The 14,584-nt window shown below is 36.6% G+C and overlaps 1 protein-coding gene across 1 annotated transcript in view; it reads left to right on the forward strand.

Moving 5' to 3' along the window:
- PAK2 (p21 protein (Cdc42/Rac)-activated kinase 2) overlaps positions 1-14,584 on the forward strand; it is a 102,283-nt gene that overhangs the window by 32,287 nt on the left and 55,412 nt on the right. Inside the window, exon 2 of the mRNA XM_012639766.1 lies at positions 9,573-9,780. Within this exon, the coding sequence (XP_012495220.1) occupies positions 9,594-9,780 (187 nt within the window). The 5' untranslated portion in view covers positions 9,573-9,593. The remainder of the gene's footprint in view (positions 1-9,572; positions 9,781-14,584) is intronic.

Genomic DNA, 14,584 nt, shown 5'->3' on the forward strand with positions numbered 1-14,584 from the left:
CTATGTTATACTACTTTCCTATGAAATGAAAATCATAGATTATTAATCCTATCTTCACAAAATTTCAGGGGGAAAAAATCAATACAATGTCCTAACTATGAAAGAAGGAAAAAATAAAAGGCAAGACAATTTATATTACGTATTTCCATTTGTAAACACTGATCACAACTATACTATCATTATGAAATGACAGAGGCTTGTGTCTATGCATAGGCTTGGCCAGAGTACAGTCTCATATTTATGGACCACTGTCAGTGACTCAGCCAGCATGAGCACAAGCACTCTTGGTGACATGATTTTCTAAATTATGAATAAATGTCTTGGTGTAAAGTCTGAGCAGAACAAAGTATAAATTATTCTTGATTTAGATAGTGATTGCATATCTGGAAAATTTGGTGTAAAAACTGCAAAAAATGTCTTTTGTAGTAGGTTCAGATAATTTTTTACAATTATGAATCAGTACATAGTAGGATGTTTAAGAATTGTGAGTACATTGCAGAACATCTAATATCTATGACCTCTGCTCACAAAATGCCTATAGAACTGCTTTTCATTCCTGATATTATTTATTTTTGCTTTCTTTCTGTTTTGATTAATTTTGCCAGAGATGTTTTACTAATTTTGTGTAAGACTCAACCTTTAGCTTTATCTTCTCTATTATATATTAGTCTTCTATTCCATAATTTTTGCTTTTATCTTGATTATTATTTCCTTTCTTTCTGTAGGTTTATTTTGCTATTTTCGAGGCTTCTTAGGTTGGACACTTGTTAATTCTTAGTTTTCATTTTCTAATGTAAAAGTTTAGGGCTGTAAGTGTCCTTAAGTGCCTCACATTCTGCACCGTTCTTTTGTTGTGCTGGTGGTGAAATATACATGACAAAATTTACCATTTTAACCATTTTAAGGTGTACAAATCAGTGACATTAAGTACATTCACAATGGTGGTACAACCCTCACCACTGTCCTTTCCCAGAACATTTTCATCATCTGAAACAAATTCTGTATCCATTAAACAATAATTCCCCGTTTTACCCTTGCCCCAGCTTCTGGTAACCTCTATTTTATTTTTTGTGTCTATGAATTTGACTAGGTATCTCAGAAGTGAAATTAATACAGTATTTGTCCTTTTTTGTTTGGCTTATTTTTTTCTAAATATGGATCCTTTATAAAGAAACTAAATGCTGTTTATTCATTACTTGTGTCCTCTTTTTCAAAAATTCCAATTTTGTAGAGGTTGGATATTCTTGATCTGTCCTGCATAGCTAATAACCTGGCTCACTATTTTCCATGTTTGTACATTGTCATTACTTTCGGTACATTTTCTGCAAGTATACCCATGGTCCTATCTATGTTTTCAGCTACGGGTACTCTATCCTTTGTATCTGTTTTGGAGGGGGTGTAAATTTAAGGGGTACAAGTGCAGTTTTGTTACATGCATATATTGTATAGTGATGAAGTCTAGGGTTTTAGTGTAACCTCACCCTCCCCTCACCCTCCTACCTTACGTTTGTCTTATTTACTTAGCATAGTATTTTCAAGGTTCATTCTTGTTATAAAATGTATCAGAATTTCATTTATTTTTAAGGCTGAAATTTTATTGTATATATATGACACATTTTGTTTATCTGATGTGACAAAATCGTTTTTGTTGTTGTGTTGCTGTTTGGGTTCTTTTGTTGTTAGTGAAAAAACCTGGAATTTTTTTTTGTTTTTTTAGAGTCTCACTCTGTTGCCCTGGCTAGAGTGCAGTGGCTTCATCATAGCTCAGTGCAACCTCAAACTCAAGTGATCCTCCTGCCTCAGCCTCCTAAGTAGCTGGGACTACAAGTATGTGCCCCCACACACTGCTAAATTTTCTGTTTTGTAGAGAGGGGGTCTTGCTGTTGGCTCAGGCTGGTCTTGAACTCCTGACTTCAAGCAATGTTCCCACCTTGGCTTCTCAAAGTGCTAGGATTATAGGTGTGTCTGGCTGATACATAGTTTTTAAATTCTAAGTCAATTCTAAATATTTTGTAGTTTTCATTATGATGTCTCTTCTTACCCAGTTTTTTTAGAAGTGTTTTAAAATTTCTAAAAATGGGTTTTTTTTTTCCCTGTTATCTTTTTGTTACTGATTTTCAACTTAATTGAATTTGATTAAGGAACATGTAGTGATTCCAGTCATTTGAAAAATACCTTTTTTTTTTTCTTATTTTAGAGACAGGATCTTGTTCTGTCACCCAGTCCGTGGTATGATCATAGCTCATTTGTAGCTTTAAACTCGTGGGCTGAAATGATCCTCCTGCCTCAGTCTCCCAAGTAGCTGAAATTACAGGTATGAGCCACCATGCCTGGCTAATTTTTAAAAATACTTTGTAGCAAGCAGGTCTTGCTATGTTGCCCAGGCTGGTCTCGAACTCCTGGCCTCAAGGGATCCTCCTGCTTTTACCTCCTGAGTCACTGGGATTGCAGGAGTGAGCTACCTTGCCCAGCCTATTTTACCACATTCTTGAAAGATAGTTTTGTTGGAGCCGGGCACGGTGGCTCACGCCTGTAATCCTAGCACTCTGGGAGGCCAAGGCGGGAGGATTGTTTGAACTCAGGAGTTCAAGACCAGCCTGAGCAAGAGTGAGACCCCGTCTCTACTATAAATAGAAAGAAATTAGCCAAACAACTAAAAATAGAAAAAATGAGCTGGGCATGGTGGCTCATGCCTGTAGTCCCAGCTACTTGGGAGGCAAAAGGATCACTTGAGCCCAGGAGTTTGAGGTTACTGTGAGCTAGGCTGATGCCACGGCATTCTAGCCCAGGCAACAGAGTGAGACTCTGTCACCAAAAAAAAAAAGAGAGATAGTTTTGTTGGATCTGCAGTTTATATTGGCAGCTTTTTCTCTCAACACACTGAGGATATTCTACTGTTGTCTTGCTTTTGTTGTTGATATTAAGAAGTAAGCTGACAGTCCAACTACTGCTTCTGTGAAGTCTGTCTTTTTTTTCCCTTTGGCTGATTTTAGGAACTCTTTGTGTTTCATGTCCTTAAAAGTCACTGTGATGTGTCTACCTGTAGGTTATTTTTTACCCTGCTTTTGATTCATTACACTTCCTCAACTTACAGATCTGTGTTCTTTATCAGTTCTGGAAATTTCTCAGCTATTAATTTACCCTGTGAACAAGTCCCTTCATTCTGTCATCTTCTGGAACTCCAAATAAATGTGTGTTAGACCGTCCAACTTGCTCATCTTCTCTTTCCTTTTTTCCTATCTCTTTGTGTCTCTGTGTTATATTCTAGGAACTTTCTTCAGATATATCTCCCAGTTCACTAATTCTCTCTTCCACTGTGTACTGCTTTTTACTTCAACTGTCGAGTTTTCAGATATTATATTTTTTCTTACTGAAAGTTCTGTGTGATGTTTTTCATATTTGCTCTTTTCTGCTTTTATTTTGAAGCTTCTTACATCTGTTCTGTCAGATCATTCCATATCTATTTCCATATCTATTTTGGCTAGTTCTCAGTCATGGTGCCGTGTTTTCCTTGTTTATTTTCTTATTTTTAACACGGAGTGCTGCTTTCCCTTAGAACTTTATCTTTGGGACCCGTGTTGAAGTTGATTTCTCCCATGGAGGCTTTATATTTGCTTCTGTCACTCATCAGAAAGTATAACCAACTTGGGACCACATTTAGTTAATTCTCTTTGGGGCTTTTTTGGACCTAATAGGTGGCATGAATTCAGATCATAAACATGAATTTTGTTGTTAGGATTTCTCAGAGATTTTTTTTTCCCTGCTTGCCATCACCAAGCTCAAAATGCTGAAAATGTTCTTGTTCTTTTCTGTCCAGAGGGATTTATTCCTGATTTATCTTTAAATAGATTATAGCCTTTTAGGTCCTAGCTGTATGCGGAAGGGACTTCTATTAGACGTTTCAGCGTAGGCAGACTCTGAGTTGTATCACCTGTCCTTTGTGATAGCTGACAAAGTAGAAGCATAAGGTCTCCAGGATTTAGTCAAAATCCTTTGAGAATAACTGGATTAGTCAGTTCCTTACTCTTCTGAGTTTCTGGTTTCACTTCGTTTTGGGGCTCCGTGGAATCATCCCTCTCATTTTACTAGCTCAGCCATACATTTTAAAAGATTTGATATGTTATCCAGTCCTTTATTTATTTGAGTTTGAAGCAAGATTTTATTTTCCTTCTGTATTTTTTACCAGTCCCATGATTGTGTTTTCTGCATCTCTTTTCCTCCTTTTCCTCTTTTCTTTCTGGCTTTCTTATTAGTGGGCCTAATGTTATAGCTGTTGTCAGCAAATGAGAACACTCCTTTCCTTCTGATTTTTTTTTTTTGAGACAGAGTCTCACTCTCTTGCCCTGGGTAGAGTGCAGTGGCATTCGTTGTAGCTCACTGCAGCCTCAAATGCCAGGGCTCAAGCGATCCTCCTGCCTCAGCCTCCCAAATAGCTGGGACCTTTTTCTTCCGATTTGTAAACCTTCTGTTTATAGTGTATGTTGTTACCTTTAGGTGATCTAGAGATGTTTTCATTGGTTATTTTGCTCTCAAAGGTATTTGAGGCTTTTTGGAGGGGATATCATTGGTATTGGGGCTCTTGAAGCTTATTGAGTGTTAGAAGTCTGATTAATTAGTGTTGTGTTACAGCATTTATGAGGTACTGAAAAATTAAGACTCACTTGTTATTTATATAAAATGTAAAGCAAACTTATGCTTTATTAATCATATTTTTCAGCAGTATATGGTTTATACTTAGAATACCATAGTTCTGCGTCCCCCAACCCCTGTGCTGCCTACCGGTCCATGGCCTGGCTGCAGAGTTCCCCCCCACCCCCTGCCGCCATGGAAAAATTGTCTTCCATGAAACCAGTCCTTGGTGCCAAAAAGGTTGGAGACCACTACTAGTTGATCCCAGTAGATTCTAATAAATTTAGTAATTTCCACTAATTGGACTGACTGGTTCCAGACACCACTACTTTTTTCATTTCTGCTGTGTATTTAGCTACCCCTAGTCTCCTTCAGTAGACAATTGAGGAATTGTTTGTGTTTGAGTCGTGTCACAGTTCAACAATGGGCCTGATAGAAGAGTACAGTGTGTTTGGGGCACACTTTTTGTTTCGCCTACTTGTTTTTCACTGAAAAGTAGCAAAGTGTTTGAACAAATTTGGAGAGAGTCAGTACTTACATTTGATCTTTTTTTATAAAACATTTTTGAATAATGGAGCAAAAACAAGGTAAATCAGTATTTTATCATGAATTTTTTTGTATTCAATTATTGGATTTTGGCTAAAATATAAGGTGAGCGTAAAGAACCTCATCACAACCTCATTTGGCACTTTTCAGGCATTAGACACTGTCAGTAGCAGCAGAGCACTAAAAAATATACTGCTTTATGGAAAAGAGAACTGAAGTCCATTGCTTAGCTTTGAGGGGGGAAAAGTATAAATCTTTCCAAAGATATTTTTGTTAATATACGGTAGTTTGTATGTTGTTTAGTGAAATGCTGTTTGATTTAAAAAACTAGTAGATTCAAGAAGAATAACATTTCATCTGGAGAGAGAGTCTTGCACCGTGAATCAGTAAACATTGTTATCTAATCCATGCATAAGTCCCTGCCTTTGAATTGCTTGAAGTCTTGGGCAGGAAAAAACATAAAATAACTAAGGATGTACAGTTATAATTCATTGCCAAAGAATGGTCCGGTATATTAGCATAAATAAGGAAAAAAGAACATGAGATTGTTAGAAACTTAAATTTTAGTCTTCGTTCTGTTAATAATTAGATTTGTGTGACTTCATGCAAACCCCTTACTTTTTAGTGGGTTAGTTTTTTCACATATAAAATAAGGAAGATGGGCCAGATGAATTCTAATCCATTGTAATTTTAATGGTCTCTGAATTTATTTTCCTTTGTAACTTGAGTCCAGAGGATGTGAGAGATCATTTTGAGCAGGAATAGACAGGAATGACCTTACATAGAAATAATGTTTACTGAGCCTTGAAAGATTTGCTTGAGTAGATGAAAGGAATGAAGAAAAATTAGGAATGTAGAAATATATACACAAAAATTATTTAGACCAGGAAAGTCCATGGTATATTTGGACAATATGAAGCATAGGATTTGTGTGGTACATCCATGAGAGATCAGATTAATTCAGCAGTTTGGAGTTCAATGGCCCTAAATGCTAAAGTTTAGTCCTCAGTCTATAGGTTGTGGGCAGCTGCTGAGGAAGATGTAGCCAGGGAGAGTGATATCATGTGTTACTTTTGTTCAACTTCTACGCAATGATTAAAGTGTATTTAACCAGTTCTAACTTCTTTCTCTAAACAAAAAACTGAGCACGTAGAAACTCTTTAAGAAGCTAAAGTTTATTCTAATTCCCTCTGAACAACAACTGAAGAAATAAGAGACTGTCTTTAGCTAAGCTGGTGGCAGAGGCATCAATATTTTACCAAGGGGTCGTGCTTATATTTATTAAGATCTTGTCACTTACGTGGCATATTACTTAGAAAATTGTTGCTGTCATATTTGTCATCTTGAGTAATTTCATTAGGGACATCTATAACTCATGTGTTTAATATTAAATTTGGGTTTTGTTTGGGCAGATACTTCTTAAAGGGTAAGTCAAGGAACACCGAGGCACAGTTAAGTAATTTGCCCAGAGTTACGCACTTAAGTAAATAGTGGAACCAGGATTCCGACCAAAGCAGTCTGATTCCAGACCTTATACTATTACCACAAAACTGGACAACATGCAGCTGGGTTTTTTGTTTGTTTTAATTTAAGGTGCATTGGCAGTTTCTAGTCATATTCTATCTATAAGCAAGTCTTAAGGATAGAATTTGTAGTCTGTTTACACTAAGTAATTATTGTGCCCTGACTGTGTTTTTTAATGCATATATCTTTTAGCCACAGCTCTGATGGTAGTGATTAAGTTAAAAACTACTTATTAGCTGCAGATAACCACTGTTAACATTCTGATGTGACACTCTGGGATGTCAAGGCAGGAGTATTGCTTGAGGTCAGGAGTTTAAGACAAGCCTGAGCAAGAGAGAGACCCTGTCTCTACTAAAAATAGACAGACTTAGCCAGGCGTGGTGGCACGCACTTGTAGTCCCAGCTACTCGGGAGGCCGAGGCAGGAGGATTGCTTGAGCCCAGGAGTTTGAGGTTGCTGTGAGCTAAGCTGACACCACAACACTCTAGTTGGGTGACAGAGCAAGACTCTGTCTCCAAAAAAAACCAACCAAACAAACAAAAATTTTCATGGAAAAACATAAATAAATAAAAAATAAATTTAAAAATATTTCGATGCATTTTTTCTATAAATGTATTTTAAAGCTTTGTTGTATTATCCTGATTTTTTAACTTACATAAATAGTGTATATTAATATGTGTTCATGGTGTACCTGAAAACCAAACATTGTAACTTTGCATGCTGTTTCTTTTCTTTTCTTTTCTTTTTTTTGAGACAGAGTCTCACTTTATGAGAGTACAGGCATGCGCTACTATGCCCGGCTAATTTTTTCTATATATTTTTAGCTGTCCAAGTAATTTCTTTCTATTTTTAGTAGAGATGGGGTCTCGCTCTTGCTCAGGCTGGTCTCGAGCTCCTGAGCTCAAACGATCCACCCGCCTCGGCCTCCCAGAGTGCTAGGATTAGAGGTGTGAGCCACCGCGCCCAGCCTGCATGCTGTTTCTGTTGTAAGTGGTGATTAAGATGAAAGTGAGCTATTTCAGGGATAATCTACTGTGCCTTAGTGTTACGATCACATTAACACCTAAACACCTAAACTTTGGTCTTGATTTAGCCATTCATGAAATAATCCTTGCAATATTGTTACTGAGCCTTATCTTTCTTCCTTCTGTAGCAAGATAGGTCCCCTCTCATAATGCACACTGATGGCAGCCCATACTTAAGAATAGCCAGTTGCATCTTGCTTGCACCCCACCCTAAAACAAACCCCACTTTATGTTAGGAAGAATCAGCTGATGACATGACATGTATATCACCTTAGATCCCACCCTCATTTCTTCCTTGGACCAGGCAGTCTTTCTCACACACAGATCTAGATCTTTTTTACTCTCCTTTCCCAGCTCTTCTCTAGCTAGTTATCCCCCAAAATGTATGTTTTTCCTCCTTTACCTTCTCTCATTCTTCCTCCTGTAGGCTGAAAAATAATCGTCATTTTGGCAGATAAAATATACAGTAGTGCTAGTAACATTACTCTCACCAAGAAAACAAAAGCTGTAAGATTTGGAATAGAATTAGGTATAATAATCTCTTCATCCCCTAGTTATCAAATTGTACCTACTTTTCTTCAGGTATTAGCATTCAAACTAAAAAATAAAATAAAAATTTATTTTTAATTTTCTCTAAAAACAGTTGGCATTCTTTGTATGTACACAAAGTTTTGTTTACTTTGACACATTAAATAACCTTATAACCAAATCAAGATACAATTACCAAACAAAATCTTGATTAGGGCTGGGCACGGTGGCTAACACCTGTAATCCTAGCACTCAGGGAGGCTGAGGCAGGAGCATCGCTTGAGGTCAGCAGTTTGAGGTTGTGGTAGCTGCGATGATGCCACAGCACTCAGCCAGGGCGACAGAGTGAGACTCTGTCTCAAAGGAAAAAACAACAACAACACAACCTTGTTTAGTGGGGAAGTGTGTTGTTATCTAATATATTTACTTTTATATCAGAACTAATGTGTAAGTTAGGGTTCCCCTCCCTTTTACTGCTGATTTTAGTGTATGTAATCCACTTTTTTTAAAGACATAAAATATATACCTATAAGTATATATAAACAAAGTTAGAATTTCCACTAAATTAACCAGGTGGATAAGAGAAGTTGCCTGGTCAGGGAATTACAGTGTCACAGAATGTTGGGCGGGGGGGGTTGTGGCCATACTCCGGTTCTCAGCCATGCTCTGGATTTGATTTTGTCAGTGTACTCAGATTGATCAAGCTTCATATGACTGCAAAACTCAGAAGAGACTAATGTGTGTAAATTAGAATGTCAAATTTTCAGAGAGACCAAATACTATGTCGGTAGCACATTCTTTTAGGAATCCTTTAGGAAAGGTTATGTGAAGGCTAACTTGTAACCACAGGGCTGGTGTGCAAGGAATCAGAAGGGTGTTGATAGGTTTAACAGCCAAGCATCCATTTCTGTTCTAGAGATAGACCTAACAGAGATATCCTGTGGTTAGCTGCTCAGAACATATTCTTCCTCTTTGGAATTCTCCTATTTTAAGATTCTATGTTGTCTGTCTTTTTTGTTGGAACAGTCCCTTAGAATCAGTTATGTGGATAGCTTTTGCTATGTGAGTGTGATCATGCTTTCTACCTGGCATTTCAAACATTCCCTCAGCTAACCATTTACCAACTTTATTAGGGGAGATTACCTTTGTTGATGACCAGTTACATCTATTTCACATTGATTTTTCCAAATTTTGCAAACATTACTCTAAATGCATAACATTTTCTAATTTGGAGTTATGGCAAGGGGTAGTTACTACTGTTTCGTGCTTGTAACTCTTTCTTTTGTTATTAATTGTATTTTTTTTTCCTATATATTTCAGGTCATTTCATAGTTCTGAACCATGTCTGATAACGGAGAACTGGAAGACAAGCCTCCGGCACCTCCCGTGCGAATGAGCAGTACCATTTTTAGCACTGGAGGCAAAGACCCTTTGTCAGCCAATCACAGTTTGAAACCTTTGCCATCTGTTCCAGAAGAAAAAAAGCCCAGGAATAAAATCATCTCCATATTCTCAGGCACAGAGAAAGGTAAACAGCTCTTGTGGTTTTACGAGTCCCAGTATTGATTTATTATATTATAGTATCCTATGTCGATATCTTTTATGGTAAGAACACTAAAACATAATCAAGAAAACAACTAATGTTAATATATAGGCACTATTTAAAAGGCTAGTTTATTTTAAATTGTGATAAAAAAGAATAAAACTATAAAGTTGTTACTCATCCTACTTGTTATGGCCAATGAATTTCTCTATTCATCTCCTTTATTTTCTGAGACCTTGGCCATAATTTATGGCTTCCTGACATTACTGGGATACAAATCACAAGGTACTTGAGGAAGACCTGCTGTTACTATTAAATAGAATGGTGATAGAGGGTCCACAGTCTCCTGTCTGAAATTCCTAGAGCCAACTATATTTTGGAATTAAGAATTTTTCTGATTTTTGAGTAATAAATACTCTCTTTTTATCATGTATTCTATAAATGCCCTCAGACATATCTGTAGAAGAATTAGTAATCAACACATTGATGTGTCTTCAGCAAAATATTGTCTAGCCTGCAATTTCTCAACCTAGGCATTATTGACTTTTTGAGACATAGTCTCACTCTGTCACCCAGGCTACAGTGCCTTAGCTCACAGCAACCTCAAACCCTGGGCTCAGGTGATCCTCCCACCTCAGCATCCCGAGTAGCTGGGACTACAGGCATTAGTCACCACGCCCAGCTAATTTTTTCTATTTTTAGTAGAGACAAGGTCTCTCTCTTGCTCAGGCTGGTCTTGAACTTCTGGGCTGAAGCAATCCTCCCACCTCAGCCTCCCAGAGTACTAGGATTACAGGCATGAGCCACCAGGCCCTGACCACTATTGACATTTTGGGGCCAAATAATTTATTGTTGTAGGGAGTTGTCCCTGTGCATTATAGGACATTTAACGGCATTCCTAGCTTTTACCCACTAGATGTCAGTAGCACCTTGCAACCCAGTTGTGACAACCCAGACCATCTCCAGACATTGCCAGATATCCCCTGTGAGGCAAAATCACCCCCAGTTAAGAACCACCAGTGTATTCAAACAAAGATGGGATAAAGATTATAAATAGTCTTGTATAAGTTGAAGTCACTAAAGTAGTTTTGGTGTTAATAGACAAGGAAATCTATTGGTTTTCAATTTTTTTTTTGGATTTTTAGAATTGGATAAGGGATTATGAACACTATTGGATGTTAGAATAAGGGTAAGAAATTCATTTGTTTAATCACATTAAGTGTGATAATATGACTCTGATAGCTGGTAATAGGTATAAGCAGAGATAAAGATATATCTCCTATATGGAGAGGTAAACCCAAGTGGAAGAAGAATGGTGCTTTGTGTATAATAATACTTAATACATATTTAATTTGAGATTATATGATACATAATCAGTGAAAATTTGGGTTAGTATTAATAAAGAATCAAGTCTTGGGTAATTTAGATTTGTAGACAGGACATAATCATTGAACAGTTGAAAACCTATTCATTTATTTTAGTGTAATAATTACACTTATTTGTAATTTCATGCTTTTTTTTTTGAGATAGCATCTCACTCTGTCACCTAGGCTGGAGTGCAGTGGTTTTGATCATAGTTACTGTAGCCTCAAACTCCTGGACTCAAGCATGCCACCAGGCCTGGTTAATATTTCTATTTTTTGTAGAGACGGGAGTCTTTCTATGTTGCTCAGGCAGCTCTTGAACTCCTGGCCTCGGGCAACCCTCCCAAAGTGAGTCTCCCAAAGTGCTGAGATTATAGGCATGAGCCACTGCCCCCACCTAATTTTGCTTTTATTAAGATTTCATGTGAAGTTGTAACTGAAAAGCCTAATGGAAGTATATTTTTAAAGTTTATTTAACAGAAGCAATAGGGTGTGTATCTGGCATGTTTGAGAATGCAAAATGTACTTGGATTGGATCAGGTAAAGGATAAAAGGGGAACATGAAGCAATGAACCAAAAATTATACGTGGGAAGAAGGTAAAGAAGTATGTGTATTGGAGAATGCCAAATCTATTATCTTCCAAAGTAGTAAATCAGTGTATTTCAAGTGGGAAAACCTAAAAATGATGGTGTAAACACTACATTTAAAGGTTAGAAAAAAATGATGGAGGTTAGTACTAGAAGAACTTGCTAGAAGAGTTGAAATTACTTACCTATGGAGAATCAGAGTCCAAGGTGGGATAGGTGATTCCTTAAAATAGAATAAAGTATACTTGGACAGCATTGGAAAGGGGAATAGAAGAGGATAAAATGAGCAAAAGAGAAAGTGGGGACAGTCTAGTACTTGACTTTGGTTAATGGAAGGATTTGTGAGCAAATTGAACATGCATTTACATAAATGCAAAAGAGCATACCTATCTCTCTGATCATTTTGAGGATCTTCCAGTTTTATCCTCCATTACTAAACCCCTTCTTTCCATTCCTTTTCTCAGAATTTTCAGCTACAACTAACTCAAGGTCCCCCCTAACTAAGGGAAGGTGAGAGTACTGGTTTCCCAGGGATGGCTCTAATTGCATTTAGGCTTATCAGTTCTTCATATCTGTAATTAATATCCATTCAGTTTTTGTTGATGATTTCTGAAGACTTTGTTTTCTTTTGTTTACTGTTAAGATCTGAAAACTTTTTAGTGCTAATCTTAAAACTTTATAAGCTGTTTAAAAAAAACTTACCTTATCCAATTATTTTTCATTCTCTTAAAAAATTGTATTATAGAAAATATCAAACATATACAAAGTAGAAAGAATAGTGTAATGAACCCCATCATCCAGCTTCAACAATTATAATCATTCTGCCTTGTCTCTTATTTTTAAATAAAATTTACAAATATCAAAATGCACAAGTAGTAACTGTACAATTTTGACAGATGGATGATACACCCATGTAAGCCATAATCACTATCACCATGTCACGTAATAGACTATTTCCTTCTCCTCAGAAAATGCTCTCACATTCTATCCCAGTTAACCCAATCCTCCCCTGCCTCCAGGCAACTACTATGTGATTTTTTTACCTTCAATCAGTTTAGCCTGTTTTAGGACTTTATATAAATAAAATTTTGTTTTAATATTTTACTTTGTGTTGACATCATACACACAATAGCATATATAATACATATATTTTATTAAAACACTCTTGTACTTACCACCCAGCCTAGAATTTTATCAGCGCCTTTGAAGTCCCTGTCTGTCGCACCCCATAGTATCTTTCTCCTCCCCCTTCCCGATGTCCACCATTCTGAGTTTTGCATTTTTTTATTCTTTGGCTTTTTATTATAATTTTATAACATTTATTCATTCTCAAATAATATATGGTTTGGGCATGCCTGTTTTGGAACCTTTTCTAAAAGAATTATACTGTCCGTACTTTTTCTAGGATACATTTTTCATTCAGCTTTATGTTTTAGAGATTTGATATATACAGCTGTAGTTCATTTATTTTCTTTGCTGATATTCATATATGTAACTGTAGTTTGTTCATTTTCACTGCTGTATACTATTACACTATATAAATGTGCTGTAACTTGTTTAACCAGTTTCCTATCAGTAGATATTTGTGCTGTTTTCACGCATAATGCTGCTGTGGATAATCTGGAACATTTATCTTGGTGGATGTGTGCAAGTGTTTCTCTAGGGCAGTCCTTCTCAAGCTTCAGGTGACCCATTAGTATAGTTGTTCTACTAATTAGAATTGCCTGGGAAGCTTAATGAACTCTGTGTTCAAGCTCCATCCCATTCCAATTGAATCAGAGTCTTCAGGGGCTTATCTGGGCATCAGTTTTGTTTTTGTTTTAGCTTTTTAAATGCCCCAGGTGATTCTAATGTGCAGCTCATGTTAAAAACCAATGCATTATGCAAGATGAAAGGAGAACAACAAAAAAAATCCAGTGCATTAGTGGGTTATAAAATCTGTTTAGTGGATGACATTAATTGAAATAACCAGAGTATACCACACACAGTAAAAGAGTTGTTTCATGAAACATTTGTTTCAGCCATATGTGTAGTGGGTTAGGATATAAAATATGTTTCTTGGTGTGTGTCCTGGTCAAAGATTTAAAGGTTGCTCAGAAGTATATACTTAGGAGTAGAATTGCAGGTTTACAGGGTATTCGCATGTTTGACTTGACTAGGTTTCTTAGCTTGTTTCCTAAAGTTTTTAATGTGCATTCTCACCCACAGAAGATGAGGGTTTCCATTGCTGAACATCCTCACCAATTTGTATTACAGGACTTTAATTTCTGCCAATCTGGGAGGTGTGAAATGGTAGCTCATTGTGGTTTTAGTCTGCATTTCCCTGATTATTTAGGATATTGGGCATTTTTTCAGGTTAATTGGCTATTCATTAGTACTTTCTGTGAAATATCTATTCAGGTCTTTAATCAGTTTTTCTATTGGGTTGTTAATTGTTTCCTTGTTTATTAATAAGCATTCCTTATAGTCTATATACAGTATCGTTTGTCAGTTATATGATGTTAAGTATAGTCTTCCAAGTTGTGATTTGCTTAACTTGGGGTCATAAAGACATTTTCTTATGTTTCTTCCAAAAGTTTTATAGTTTGCCTTTTACAGTTTAAATTATTGAGATGTCTGGATTTTATTTTTGTACATCTGTGAAGATACCTATTTTCGCTTTTTTCTATAGCATGGATAATTAGTATCCCAGCACCATTTATTTTTTATTTATTTATTTATTTTTTTTGAGACAGAGTCTTGCTGTGTTGCCCAGGCTAGAGTGCCGTGGCATCAGCCTAGCTCACAGCAACCTCAAACTCCTGGGCTCAAGCAATCCTTCTGCCTCAGCCTCCCAA

This window comes from Propithecus coquereli, unplaced genomic scaffold, assembly GCF_000956105.1.
Source record: "Propithecus coquereli isolate 6110/MARCELLA unplaced genomic scaffold, Pcoq_1.0 Scaffold10, whole genome shotgun sequence".
Classification (NCBI taxonomy): domain Eukaryota; kingdom Metazoa; phylum Chordata; class Mammalia; order Primates; family Indriidae; genus Propithecus; species Propithecus coquereli.